Source organism: Thunnus maccoyii, chromosome 12 (assembly GCF_910596095.1).
Source record: "Thunnus maccoyii chromosome 12, fThuMac1.1, whole genome shotgun sequence".
NCBI lineage: Eukaryota > Metazoa > Chordata > Actinopteri > Scombriformes > Scombridae > Thunnus > Thunnus maccoyii.
This window is the reverse complement of record NC_056544.1, coordinates 1,397,585-1,412,764: the sequence shown is the minus strand read 5'-3', so window position 1 is coordinate 1,412,764 and position 15,180 is coordinate 1,397,585. Positions and strand designations below refer to the sequence as shown.

General features: G+C 38.2%; 1 protein-coding gene and 1 long non-coding RNA gene across 7 annotated transcripts in view; both read right to left on the bottom strand.

Annotated features, from left to right (window-relative positions):
• Positions 1-15,180, bottom strand: part of LOC121909468 — a 567,936-nt gene that overhangs the window by 259,835 nt on the left and 292,921 nt on the right. The window lies entirely within an intron of this gene.
• si:ch211-207d6.2 (sickle tail protein homolog) overlaps positions 1-15,180 on the bottom strand; it is a 112,993-nt gene that overhangs the window by 10,452 nt on the left and 87,361 nt on the right. For 3 of the 6 annotated variants that reach the window (XM_042429993.1, XM_042429997.1, XM_042429995.1), the window contains exons 13-23: positions 10,277-10,413; positions 8,365-8,512; positions 7,934-8,255; positions 7,624-7,785; positions 5,851-6,157; positions 5,265-5,366; positions 4,533-4,767; positions 4,336-4,420; positions 2,908-3,111; positions 2,508-2,600; positions 459-533 (exon numbers count right to left, since the gene is read on the bottom strand). In XM_042429993.1, coding sequence (XP_042285927.1) covers positions 459-533; positions 2,508-2,600; positions 2,908-3,111; positions 4,336-4,420; positions 4,533-4,767; positions 5,265-5,366; positions 5,851-6,157; positions 7,624-7,785; positions 7,934-8,255; positions 8,365-8,512; positions 10,277-10,413 — 1,870 coding nt within the window. The remainder of the gene's footprint in view (positions 1-458; positions 534-2,507; positions 2,601-2,907; positions 3,112-4,335; positions 4,421-4,532; positions 4,768-5,264; positions 5,367-5,850; positions 6,158-7,623; positions 7,786-7,933; positions 8,256-8,364; positions 8,513-10,276; positions 10,414-15,180) is intronic. The other 3 variants (XM_042429994.1, XM_042429998.1, XM_042429999.1) reach the window with 3 other exon arrangements.

The following is a 15,180-nucleotide window of genomic DNA, read 5'->3' as shown; positions in this document are numbered from 1 at the left end:
TCAATCTCCACCAGGCACACACACATCTTTCAATTCTTTGCAGGTGCTGGCTAGCAATTGCAGTACCTGCATGAATAAATACACATTTGACTAGCCACAAGTAGTAACTGCAAGTGCAGTTGCACTGAAGTCATCATAGTCATTAAACTTCTACTGGTAGCAGATTCACTGAGGAGATAGGCTTTTGACAGACAGTTTCTCTATTGTTAGCATACAGATTTAGACATAATTCACCATGGGGGCCAAGAGTTCACAGGTTTTCACTCCGGCCAAACTCCATGGCATTAAATTTACTTCAGATAGAGATCTCAGTCTTATTGTAATGAGCTGAAATGGTGTTTTAATTAAGGGAGATCTGCTTACACATGGGTTCCAATGGCAAACAGGAGAGAGATACATCCCTAAAGCCCAGCCTGTTACTTTTGACTGGGAGTTGATGAGAGAGATTAGAGGCTTACCTCTGGACTCTGTGGTGGAGCCCTGCTGCTGCTGATGTCTGACTTAAACAATGGATTGTCTGTCCAGAGCTGAATCTGATTGGTGGAACAGTGCATACTGATGAATAGAGAGCATGTCCGTGTCTATGTGTAAGTGTGTGTGTGTGTGTGTGTGTGTGTGTGTTCTTGTATGCATTATTGTGAACTTGTGTTACTGTGGAGGTATGTATATAAGCATGTGGGTGTGTTTGTGTCACTTTGAGGCTGAAGTCAAGCAAAGTGCAATCCATCCCAGTTAAAAATAAAGGAAAAACTTGAGCAGCAAAAGCAGGGTGGAGAACACAAGTGACTTTATTCATCTAGAACAGTATAAAGATATAGAGTATGTACAATCCGCATGACTGAAGATCCAGCAGAGACAGTACAAGAGACACTGCCAAGAGGAAAGACATTCAGGAGAGTGACAGAGGAGTTCCCCTTACAACCCATGGCTACTAAGTTTTCCAGAACAGAGGCATGGAGGTTAGAGGAAGGAAGTACCACTTGAGTTTCACCTCTGATTCTGTCAGTAAAACCACATCTAAACAGGATGCATTCTACAAGAACAAGTCAACAAGTGCAAAAGCATCTCACAGAGTTTAAGACTTTTTTTTAAAAAAAATCTCTAAGATTAAAAGTGTTTTCTTGTTAATGAGGGCATCCTCAAGATGCTCTCATGATACATACTGTATCTCATATTCATTCAAATGTAAACACCAGACATAGATGTGATCATCGTATTATTTGTTAAAGGACATGTCTGATTTATTACAACATGGGTCTTATTATTTTAGTTTATGTCAGACTGGACAGATCAGGTTGGAAATGTGTCAAACTTATCTGGTGAAGAAAATGAAGGTGAAACTTCCTGTTGTAAACATGCATCACTGGTTTGTCATCCTGGTTCAACTCTGACCTACCATACTTACCTTTATGGTGCAATCATATCACATAGCATCAGATACCATGTTTTGACCCGTCTGTATTTTTTAAGTGATGTCAAAGTGTTCCTAGATCTAAGTGATAACTAAGTGATAACAGCATCTATAATATTATTATTACTGATAGAAATGATGTCACAACTATTAATATAAGACCCAAGTTGTAATAAACTAGGATTATTAGGATTATCCTTTCAAAGGATCACCTTCATCGGACAGTTCAAAGAGAAAGGAAAGCTGAAGAGAGAGGAGCAGATGATGTGATGTCTGTTTGACTGGATATAAATCCTGATCAACACAATAACAATACACACGGTAGCCAATTGAGCCACCAGAACACTGCTGAATTAATGAATTAAGATTAAAGTAATAAAACATAAAGCAGTTAAATGTGGAGAGTATTCTGTGACAGGTTTAGTTAGTGTTGTACTTGGAAAACATGCACAGTGTAAACCAGTTTGTCTCAGCAACTGTCATCAGTCAATACACAGGCCTGAGTGATGTTAATCCACACTCCAGAATTTTCAGCTGTTGTGAGTTAGAAGCATAAAAAATGTTCACTGCAAACCACAAATTAGGTGAGAAGTGGTGTTTTTGAGATAAGGAATGCACATGTTATATAACTTATACGACTAGTTCATGTTAATTATAATGGAAAGATCATTTATCATCAAGTTGAATTACACTACAACAGCTCCATCAATCTTTACATTTACAGTAAACTGAAGGTTAAGCTAGCTCGACATGTATTTGAATGAATCAATTAATTGTGAACATCACTAGAGATTATATGTTTAGTTTAGTTAGAGTTGGTTAATGCAGATTCACATTTTTAACTCACTGTAGATTAAAACTGATTTTTTTATGTCGCAGTAAACAAAAATGTATCTGCTGAACACAGTTGTGCTTTGTCTGAACACCGTAATGTAAGATCCAATCACAATAAAAGTCAGCAGACTGATTTATTGTTTTAAAGGTGCATTTAACACTTTGATGAGCCAATTTTTAATGTCTGAGTTAAAAGATCAGTTGTTGAGTAGTTAATGGTTAGTGCTGTTAGTGGGTTTTATGTCTTTTTTTTTTTTTTTACCTCAGGATCAATTTCTCTGCTCTGAAGCTCAGAGACTGAGAGTTCAAGTACACCTCTGCTCCTTACTTCCTTCATTGTGCATTTCTGAAACACCTGGGTGAGAGGGGCAGAGGGTCCACGGTAAAGGAAAAAGTGATGGAAGCAGAGGTAGGGTTGGAGGCATGAGGATGTAATGGATGGTTAACACCTTTTATTAATGCAGAGTTGTGTACACACGCACTGTAGCATTGACCAGTCCTATAATATGTATTAAACTGCATCATATTCATCAAATCAGCAATGCACCTCACTGGCAGGTTGTATTTCTCATAAAAGGCCAATATGACTAATGTATTGCTCTAAAATTAGTTCTATAATTGCTCTGAGAGAGTTTAAAGAAACAGTAAATTATCAAACATACCTGCAGTTCTTTCATAAATTTATTGTCCTCTTCTTCTTCCTCCTCTTCATCTTCCTCTTCCCTCTGTGCTGAAGCTGTGGCAGGGGCAGAGGTGGAAGCAGCCAGAGTTGCAGGAGGACATATCTGGGGTTTGGGTTTGACCTCTGGTGGCTGTCTGGGGGGTTTGGGCTGAGGAACCACAGGCGGCTCATTTGCACCCGCATCCTTCCACAGAGTAGTGAAATGAAAGCAAAGCATAGAAAGTATTAACTTTTGTTTTTGTGTTAATGGCTTCAAGTTATGCACTTGTATCCGAACCACTGGTGGTTCGGACCAATCAGTGTCACGAATCCAGCTGCCTCGCAAGGTAAAACGGTGATAGACAGTTCGTCCAATCACCTGGCTAGTATTTTTTTGAAAGTGCCTGCCCTTTTCCAAAAAGTTACCATGGATGACTTCTCAGATGCTTCTGTGTAACAAACATTCTGGCACGTCAGGTTGACAGCCTTTAGCCTTTATCTTAACTTTATCAAAGTCTGTGGAGGACTCAGCCACTTATTTACATATGCTTAGTGAAGGAGATGTTGGGAAGTAAACTATACTGTTAACTGGGGCTGGGATGGTATGTCACTTCTAAAAATCATCATATCCAGACAAATATTTTTAATGATATATATTTAAACTAAAGTTTATCAATTAATTTAAACTCACATCATGTAGTCGACCCATAGTTGACACATAAATGAATGATGTTAATAACATTCCAATCATTTAAAGAAATACTACATTAAGCGGCATATTTCAAACTAAATACTCACTGTCCCTAAGGAATATTATAAACATGAAATTCATGTGAATTTAAGCTAGTATTTATTAGTTGAAAGATTTCATTGTGGCTTTGATTTATGTTCTGTTTAATATACAGTTTCAGAGCAACGTTTGTTTTCATGGGCAAAAAAATTAAATAAAATCTATAAGTCATGATATTTTAGTTATGGATGTGACAGTTATTAAATTGTTAATGGGTTCCATTCCTATTACTAATATTGTTCTTTATTTCCTTATTTTACTTTATTTATCCTTATTTGAACTAATTCAGGTCTCTTTTACTTTACGTTTTTGTGTCCTATGTTTTATCTATTTATTTCATTATTACCTGTTCCTGTGAGGAACAACATCTATTGTATTTTAATGGATATTAAACTTCTTCTGCATACAGTATAACGTGTCTATGAAAGACATGGAGCGCCAAACTCTGACAAAATATGGTGAACAAAAAAGATTCAGATCTATTTCAGTCTTTTTCAGAAAAATGACCTGCAAGTTATGACATGGGATACATATTTTGCAGCCGTTTGTAAAAATGATTATATTCCAAATTTAGACACGATGTTTTTATTTATGCCCATACATGTGTTTACACACACACACACACACACACACACATACCTGTGCTCCTACAGGCTCTTTCCTGGTGGTGAAGATCACCTCTCCTGACCTTCCTGTGGTAAGACCTGAACTGACAGCATGGAACCTTGGATGATAATAATAAGAAGAATAACAATATAATAATGCAATAGAGGTGATTGATGGTTTTTAGGTGCTTTAAAGCCAGGTCAACAGCTGACCCACGCTGATGAACTGACCTCCGTGGAGGAGGAGGAGGAGGAGGGGAGGACTTGCCAGCCCTGTCTGGACTCTGCTTTATCTCCTTGTCCACACTGGAGCGGCGGGGTTTCTCCACCTGAGGCCGACTGCTCCGCTCTGTGCTGGGAGAAGCTGATGGAGAAGCTGATGAAGAAGCTGAGGGAGCAGTAGAGGGAGCAGCTGGTGAAGGAGGCTCTACAGCTGCTGCAGGAAGCTCAGAGGTGGCTGCTGCAGCTAAAAACAGTCATGGATTTAGTAAATAACTGATATTAAAACGTCACAGTAATTAAAGGACAGGTTCACAGTTTTTCAAGTGTGTCTTAAAACAGCAGTCAAGTGTCCATATGAAGAGTGAAAGAAGTTTTCCTTTTGTCCTCCATCACATCCATTGTAAATGCATTATGAAGGGATCTTCTACTGGTCAGTATGAACAGGAGGAATGATTACAGCAAGAAAAACATGTTTCAATGTTCCTCTGGGCTTTGCTTTCTGTGCATATTAGGGCTGATCAATTTATTTTTTGTGGGCTATATAAAGTTTGCTCTATTTTCCATTCTTAGTTCATTGCATCCCATTTCAAGTATTAATTAAAGTTATGTCAGTATTTTGTTCATGCTTTCATACATCCTGATAAATAGTGGATATAGATCAAAAATCAGCTACAAAACAACAACAACAAGAACAACAACAACAGAAGGGTTCAGGTTGTGTTGATCAAAGTCTATTCTTACCTGTGTCTGGAGGTTTCGGTAGGGTGGAGTCTACTTCATCTCTCAGCTTGGGGGCTTTGTGTTCCTGGGTGTCAGACAAGGCAGCCTGCTGCTCCAGTGGAGCTGCAGTACAAAAGCAGCACAGCTTTAACTTAGAAATACAGAAACAGTGTTTGGGTTTATATGGTGTGTGTGGGTTTCCACACACACCATGAAAAACACTTCTACAGAAGTCTCATCTCTGTAATTCATATTACATATTATTATTCATATTGTGTCTCCTAATCCTGTAATTTCATTGTGTCTTAATCATACTGACCAGTATTTAAAAAGACTTCATCAAAATAACATAATAACAAATCTGAACTGTTTCATACTGTAAATGATCTCAGTGTTAATCTGTGTCATTGTTAATACATTTTCAATGTCTTAAATTCACTCTACTCTACTGTGTGTCCTGCTGTAAGTGCTATAGTGGTGTTTCTTGGCATTAAAACACTAAATACACATTGAACAGTACTGAGCTGTAAAACTATTTATCTATGCTACTTCATGAAATGATTTTGGGGTACATGTTTGCCATGAGTTTAGGTTATAACAGGTCAACCTTGCAGTGTGAGGTCCAGAGGTGTCTCCTGCTCCGACTTTGCTGCAGAGGGGTTTGTCTGCCCTGAGGTCGAATCAGAGGGACCCTCTCTGGTATCTGACACATCCAAATCAGGGATGGACTTCATCAGGCTGGCCTGGGCCTCCTGAAGGACCTGGTCAACGTCTGTGCTGGTGGTGCTGGTGTTTGGGGGTGAAGGCTGACTGGCGTCAGAGCTGGTGGGCTGGTGGGCTTGGCTGGTGCCGGGCTGGGTCATACTGCTGGTTTCTAGAGTCAGACTGCCCTCTGGAGCTTCTCTCTCTGTGGTCTGTGGAGGGCACACACAGGTGGGCATTTGGTTCAAAATTCAAGTCCTAAAGCAGAATTTTAAAAGAGAAATCTTGGCTACTGAACAGCAATGAACCACTGATCCAGAAATCACACTCCACCTGGTGAGTCACAGTGTAATTACTGATTACATGTCTGCTTCAAAACTGGACTAAATATGGTTTAAAAGTGAAAGTAAGTCACATACAACTGTTGCTTCAATCATCATGTAGTTAGGAACTGCTTCACAATCAAATTGTTTATAACCAAGACATCACAGATTAAACTGCTCATGATGAAAAGATAAGGCCAATATTCTATATTTTATTTGATGTTCTATATTTTTCTTCTTGTCAACAAATCCCATATGCTGACTAAACCAACAATGACCATGAACACACACACCCTGCTGCCAGAAATACTTTTTATGTCCACAGCTTTGTACATTTCATGTCTTTTCATCTGACCATAACTGGTTTAAATTGACACATTTAAACAAGTCTGGTTGGTTTAACAAATAAGTCAAAGAGGACTGTCCCATAAGACTACAACACTACACAACAACACAACTATTCATATTGGTGAGAAGTAATCAAACCTGATTATGGGGTAGTCCAAAGCTAGTCAAGTAGAAATGAGCCTAGCCTGCACAGGGAGCAGTATCGACATGTCAGACTGAGGAGTTCAGAGCCAAATGTCAACTGAATTACAACTATCCACATGGTGGTGCTATTGATATTACTGTTGAATACTGTATGAGGAGGGAAACGATCCAGGATTTTTATGTTTGATTTTTAAAAAATGTACTTACTAGGAGGGAATGTGATAGGGATTATCAGCCATAATCCTTTGTTCTTTTCACTTTCTATGACCACAAGCAACATTCCAGCGTCAGTAGGATACACAGCAGCTTTTGTATACATGGGAGAGTATAATCCAGACTAAATCTGGAATGATGATAATGATAATGAATATTTTTGTTATGGCTTAAGCTGTTGATTATTTTCTTTAATCGAATAGTCGTTGGTTTATAGAATGACCTAAAATAGTAAAACATGCCATTTACATTTTCCTAAAACCCTCGTTGATGCCTGCCACCAGATTACTATAACCCAAAGATATTCACTTTACTATCATATAACACAAAGAAAAGATGGAATAAGAGAAAACATGGCTTTTTCTGTTTTCTGTTTATTCTGTTGATCAACTAATCTGTTTATCATTAATTGTTTTAGATGTAATTCAGGAGAAATCTGTTAAACCAATCATCTCCTTGAAAATAATCTGGGTGTTTTGTGTGTGAAAATCACACACAAACCAATGACTATGGGCCTTTTGTGTCAGTATGGTTTCTGTGGCACTGAGCTATAATTCTAAAGCTAATAATAAATCACAACTAAAAGGGATGGGACATTTCTGAAGATATTTAACATTTGATATACGTCAGTAGATGTAATCAACACTGACCTCAGGATGTGTGTGTGTTATGGTGGTCTTGTCAGTGAGACTCTCCTGTGTTGATGCTGGTGCAGACTGGCTGCTTTCTGTTGAAATGCAGACTCCGTCAGACTGCAGAGGACTGGGTCTCTTCTGCAGGGCAGGGCTGCCCTCTCTGCTGCGAGGACTCACCTTCACAACAACAACATTTGTTACGGTCAACACCATATACTGCTTCCCAAAACGCCTGCTTTTGCATACACGAGGTTTTTGTTCAATTACATGTTGTCATTTTGAGCAAATGGACCAATCATCTGTCCAAGTGTTTCTGCAGCAGTACCTTGGCCACAGTTGGTGAGTCTCGTCCATGAGTGGGGGTTAGTGGGGGGCTGGGGTGGTGGTGGGGGGGCTGGATCACGCTGGCTGCTGTGGTCTTCATTCTGCGGGCCATGATGGGGGAGACTGAGCCCACCTGGCCCGCCTCAAACTGACTCCCAGAGGAGGAGGAGGGAGTGGGCTGAGGGGGTCTGACCGAGGATCGAAGCTGAGGTTTGGGGGAGCTCTGAGGGCTCTGGGTCTTCAGAGGGTCCTGGTCTGTCTCCAGGACCTTTGGAGGCTCCACTTGTGCTGATCTGGCTGGGGGGGCTGAATCTGACACACACCTGTTGATCACAAAGTTGGCCTTATATAAGGATTATTTTCCACGTCACTTGATTTACACTCCAGCACTTCTTTGGCACTCCTGCACAGGGCAGAGAAGTGAATCTGTACCTGCGGAGGGAGCTAAGGGCTTCAGTCAGGGCTTTGACCCTCTTCAACATGGAGTCCATCTTATGAGGCTCCTCCTTCAAGAAACGAACCGCCTCCACCTCCAGCTTCAGTACTGAACGCATCTTCACCTGCAGCTCTGGAAACTCACCTGGAAGACAATCGGACAGTAGAGTCAATTAAAAATGACCTTAACACTGTGAAAACGTACTGTAATTCTACATATCACCACATATTATTTAACAATAAATGCAGGGGTTCTGCAGCCTTAACAGGACAGGTGGTTTATGTAAATTTCTCTGCACTGTATTTAAGAATTTTGAAAGCTACTGAGATTAAATTCCTTGTGTCAACATACTGAGGCAATTCTGATTGTGATAAATAGTCTGAATCTCATATAATGAATTTAATAACAGCTTTATAGACTAATGACAACAAGCCAGATGTTCAACCAACCAATCAGCCTAAAGTGCAGTCCAGAATCTTTAACTAGTAACACTGTGATTCATCCAGATAAACTTAACATCAAGTATGATGCACTTCATCATGATATAGACATTGAATTAAGTAAAGCTGACCCAATTTAGTTTAGATATCTCCTAGCTGCCTGTTTTGTATAATGTCATGTTTTGTAAGTGAGGATCACTTCACCTCCAGTGTGATCTAAAAACTGAGGTTTAATGCAGCTTTAAACCAACAGTGGTCCTTTGAAGTGGTTCCCAAACATGTTTAAAGTGTGACACCCCTTTATAGAGATTTGTTTCCATGGCACCCCTCCTGAAAACTTGCGTGCTGGAGAGTGTGTTTATGAGCGGCATTCAGGAGTTATCGTCAGTGTAAATGCATATTTAAAAGAGTCATTTGGATGTTTATACTGTACTTGTGTTTTCATTTATTTGAAAACATAATATAAAATGTTTCATGTTACTAAAGGACAGATTCACAGTTTTTCAAATCCATCCATTGAAACATGTTTTTGTTGCTGTAATCATTCCTCCTGTTCATATCGACCATTAAATGATGCCCTGATTGGCACATAACATTCTCAATTAATACTGGCTAATTTTACTTAGTGTATATTTTCATCATTATTTTTCTTTTTTATCATGCTAAACAGTCCACACAAAACCAAAAAGCAATTAGATCATCAGTTTGTAATGCTCACACCTTTGAAAAACGACACTAAACAATTAAATATCAACATGTCTTCCCTATAACAATGTCCAGTTACTCTAAATAATCCACATACATCAACAGTTTTCAGTGGAACTATTATCAACTGAATAAATGGTCCCTATAATAACTGTTGAAAACTGCACTAATTTGGGTGAACCGAGCCAAACTTTAAATTCACAAGTTTCAAACTGACATGTTTGGGGATTACTGGGTTCAGACTGAGGCCAAAACTATTTTGTTCTTCCTTGGTTTCCTAAACTTTGAGGGTGAGGTACCTGTCAGGTCAAAAAGCAGATTCAGGGCTGAGCTTCTCACCGTCTGATATGTTTCCATTTACATCTACATATTTCAACTAATATTTCTTATTTATACTATTCTTGCATCTTAACACATTTATAGATCCCATTTCTCAGCATTCTTATTTATGCTGTCGTAGTATGATGCGCATATTTTTACATATTTCTTATTTTCTTCTTATTTCTTATCATTTCTCAATGCTTATATATATGTGTATTCTAGAATGTAAGAAACTGTAACACGACCAATCAATAAAATATTTCTGATTCTGATATGCAAGTAATGATCAAATGCATATAGATATATTCCTTAACCAGCCAATAGTCTGATACAATTTGACTGTATGTTTGTATGTGGATTGTGTGTAATATCATAATACTGTATATAATCCCCCAGTAAAATTTGTATTGTTTGTTTTTCATATTCACCCAAGTCCACTGACCTTTGAGGATGGCCAGAGCTTCTCCGACCCTCCGCAGGTTGACTGCTCCCTCCTCCACTTCTCTCAGAGTGACTGACAGCTGGCTGGGACTGGAGGCGGAGCTTCTTTGCAAATGGTCCACATAGTCCTCCAGTTCACTGCGAGTTGAGAAAGAGATGAAAAATGTAGTGGAACAGTCAACAAGGGCAGAGAAATTAACTATGCTAAGTGTGCACATACAGTGAGATGGCAGCTGATAGTAACCGTTCAGTCCTATTGGTGATCCACACAATAACACATTCACACGCAATAATAAAATAATTATAATAATTTGAATAAAGAACACATATGAGCCCTCACAATGATGTGTGTAAAAGTGACTGCTGTGTTTTGACATGGAATCCTCCACCTGTTGACATTTAACCAAGCAAACCAGTTTGGCAATGTCTATGAATTTATGACACAGACTGTGTGTGTGTGTGTGTGTGTGTGTGTGTGTGTGTGTTATTCTAACAACCAGTTCCAGCTATGGCCCTCCAGACAGAGAAGCTTTTTGTGTTATGAGCATTTCATACTGGTTCTAAATATGTCTAACAGCTTTGTAACAGCACACAGTAGTATATACAGTAGGTAGTAATAACATAAAAGCTTCCACACCCATTTCTTATATTTTCAATAAAATAATCAATTTTGTGTTTGTTTCTATTATTACTTTGCAGATGATGAAAATGAAACAGTCAAGTTCCAAAATGATTCAATGGCTTTTCTCTAAAATATTCATGTAGCCTAAAATAATCAAACGTATTCCTGAGTTCAGTGCAATGTGCACATATTGACCAGGGAGCTTAGCAGGGATGTTGGGGATGAAATGCTGCATTTAAGTCTGGTTGAACACATTGCAGCAGTGAATAAGCCTGAAGTAAAACTAAACCTGAAAACTAGCCTCACCTGGGCTTGCAAGTTTGGAGGCATAGGTTTCCATGGTAACTTAGTTCAGGTTCAGTTAAAGCTACCTTGTGATACAGAATTGCCTAAAAATAATCCTGGTAATCTTGCTTTATGAACTACTCATCATTCTCAGCACATAACATTGACAATTCATGCTGGAAAATTAGATCATCATTAACATCTTCTTTATGATGAAGAGGAGCAAAGAAAAGCTTGATCATTAACAATTAAAAACACTGTTTGAAGTGGTGGGTTTTAAGCTTAACCCTAACCCTTTGTTTTCACATCATTTTGAGTATTGCACTTAAAATAAAGTAATGTTTTCTATGTACCATCATTAACTACTAAATAGGATATAATTCATCTGCATTTACTGTACATTTCTGGAAAAAAAAAAAGTCATAATTGGTCTGCCTGAGCAAGTATTGAGAATATTTAATAAAAGTAAACTGTAATACATGATTACTCCTGATATATTTTATAATGCAAATCACAGGAGCTGATAGTTAACAGGTAAGATTTTAATCAGAATCAGGTAAGTGTATTCTGTTGAGTCTGCTGTCGGTTTGATTCCTGGCTTCTCCAGTCCACATGTCAATGTGTCCTTGAGAAAGATACTTAACCCCAAATTGCTCCTGTGCCATCAGTGTGTGAATATGTGTGAATGGTTAGTTTCCTCTGATGGGCAGGTTGGGACCTGCCCCTGTACCCATTTGTGAATGTGATTCATAGTGTAAAAGTGCTTTGAGTGCTATACAAGTACAGTCCAGTTTGCTGATAATACATATTATTCAAATGACTGCCAACAGTACTGTTGTCCTTCATATCGCTATACTGCCACAAAGAGTCATCAGAAACTCATGAGGTAGTTTACTGAGTTTCAGTTGTCACTTAGCCAACAGCAAGCAGCCACATGTCCTGCCATGGGGTCTGAATATGGGTGAATAAGCACAGGAAAGCACAGAGAGGAGGAAGACACTTTCCCAACATAAATCATTGATGATGATGTATTAACCTGTAAGGTCATTGTTTTCTCTATAAATCCTTGGTTTCCATGGTATGCTCTATTTTATATCAGCATTACTGTGGACGTGCCATGCCTGTAAGTAATCTTTCATATGACAAAAACATGTTTTTACTGTTTCCAAGAAAAGTTTATAATTTAAAGAAAGGCTCCACAGCTCAATCTGCTACTTAGTATTCCTTGACACTTCTGTATGATACGAGTTGAAATGAAAAATAAATACTTTTAAGATTGTGAGCTTGTGAAATGATGCAAAGAAATGACTTCACACCCTTTGGTTATACTGCACACAGTATAACCCTGTGATCAAACTTTGCATCAGAAATTCAAGTTTTTTGATAGCTAAAGCTGGTTAATGATGAAAGACTTACAGACATGTTTTCTTCCTCCACAGTGTCAGTCTGAATTTATACTCTGTGCACACATGAAGCCTATTCCTATTTTCTTACATACAGTATCATTAGTATCATTAGACTCATGCAGGGAGGACATTTAAACATGGCTTTCTTTGCAGAATAATGTGAGCAATTTAAGCAGGCATGTAATGAACAGAGTGCACACTGCAGATCATACAGTGAGCAAATTAAAGTCAACTTCACTTAAATGGTTCAGCGTGAAGGAAAAAATTCCATTAATTTGCAAGCTACTACAGCAGTTCTGATTGCTAATTTAGTCATTGATAATGTCACACATATAGTTAAATGCTCAGTTTTGTGTCCTTAGTAGAGTTTCTCAGATCATCAGTACTTAGGTGCAGCTGCTAGTTTTTAAAGGACTACATGATACCATAATTAACAAGAACATAGTGGAGAATGTTGCAAAGTTGATATGGTATAAAGGTTGCAGGTGATTGCAGTTTTTTGTACACCCACTTGTTAAAAATATTATTAGGCCAATAAAATGGTTAACATTAATGTTCATGCTAACCCGTAACCTTTCATTATATTTTATTATTTTTAAGGATTTTCCTCCTTTACTCTTCCTCTCTCCCATGGGCAATTGAAATAAAATAAACAATAAGCTGAACATTTTTGTATACATATACTAGGCTTCTCTGTGCAGTAGGCCCACTCTTAAAGTAATAAATATGTCATTGATGTGAAGCACCACTCTCCCATTGAACCCCTCTCGCTGTGCATGTACATGTCCACAACCTAGCAAGAGGATGGAAGTTAGGGTTCAATACTGGGCTGAAATCAAAAAGAATAGGTCTATGTGAGGTCAAGACTGCCTATCTTTGTTCAAACATGGGAGATATTCTGTTTTTGACAGCAGTAAAATGTTGCTGCTGGCTATATTTGCAATTATAATTAAATTCATGTGCTTTAGATTTCCGTAGTAATAAGTCTCTTCCACTATTACTGATATTTTGACAGCGAGGGCCGACATGCTGACAAACACATACTCTCCATGTGTCCTTATTCAAAAGCTGAACAGAAACAGTGCACACACTTTGTCAGGTGAGCACTGCTGAGTCACTGGGGTGTTTACTGCTGATTCCACACCTACATCACATGTGTGGAGGTGAAAATAGAAGCAGTGTGATCTCAAATTAGCAACCATAAAACTTCCTATAACTATAATAAAGTTATAGGAACAGGGCGTCGGGATCAGAACATAACATTTCCCAATATCTTAAGATGGATATGCAGTGGACACAGAACTCATGGACATGTTGCACTCTGACAAGTGACTGAAAAGACGTGTTATTCGTGTGTCAGCAGGTGCCATCATCTTATATGAGCTAAAACACTGGGATTTTTTTGTATGACGCAGGGCAGAATTGTTTTGAACCATGATAATGTTAAAAATGCTCACCCTGGAATATTATGGTAGTGGTAGTTTCTAGATGATTGTGTTTTATTTTTTATTTTATGGCCTAGAATGTTACACAAGCCATAATGAGAACCTGTGTGTCTAATTTTGTTCTGAATGTGACAGAAGTTCTTTATTTGTTCATGCACACCAAGCTGGATTTGTAGTTGTGTGTTAACAAGGTTATTTCTGCTCACAATGAATAAACATTGTGAATGAAACAACACTGCTAAACATAGTTTAAACACTGTCTCATATTCAGTGACGAGACAAAGCAAAATAGAACTGGTTACCAGGATGTAACTCTAGATATATAAATATGCATGTTGCCCGCCGTCTTTAGTAACATAAAGTAAATAAAAGAACAAAAGAACATGAAGTTTGCTCATAATGAGTAGCGCTAGTCAGCTTGTGAAATAATATAATGTCCTCTGTGTCTCTAGGGGAGCTTTGTCAAGCATGAAAATAACCCTGACGATGTCATGGTGATGTCATCAGGGTTAGACTTAAAATTTATAAAGCCAGCATTACAAACTTGAGGTGTGTGGTTTGAAAGAAGTTAGCATTCAAGAGGCAGGGGCCGTATAATGAAAGATGCTACCGAGTTGCATTATAGGAAATGTAGGAACCAGTGTGTTTGAAATTTGACCCATACTAGAAACTAGAGGTCAGAATATCTATGTATCACAATAGCTGCTTTGATTTTGACCACTGGAAAGTGTTTAACTCAATCATTGGAGTATCTCTTTATGATCAAATCTGTGCATCTATCTAATAAGCTGAAACATGATAATGAGGTTTACCACATTCTAAGACAAATGGTTATATACAATTGTATTGAACGGTAAAATCTGTGCATTTCATAATTTAAATCAAGATAAAACCAGTATTTTGTTATTATTCAACAACTACAACTCTGATGAGCTTCAATATGGTCAGAGAACCTCAGTGTTATGTTTCAGCATTTCAGTAAGAGTGCTGAAAGATGTTCTTCATACAAAAACACAAAGAAGCCAACACTTCAGCTCTCAATAGATATTAAACATTTATTTATTTATTATCCCATCATTTCCTGTGGAAAAGTGCACTAATGAAGTTAATTCTTTCTTGATGTGTTGGCATTTTGCTAGTGATGTAC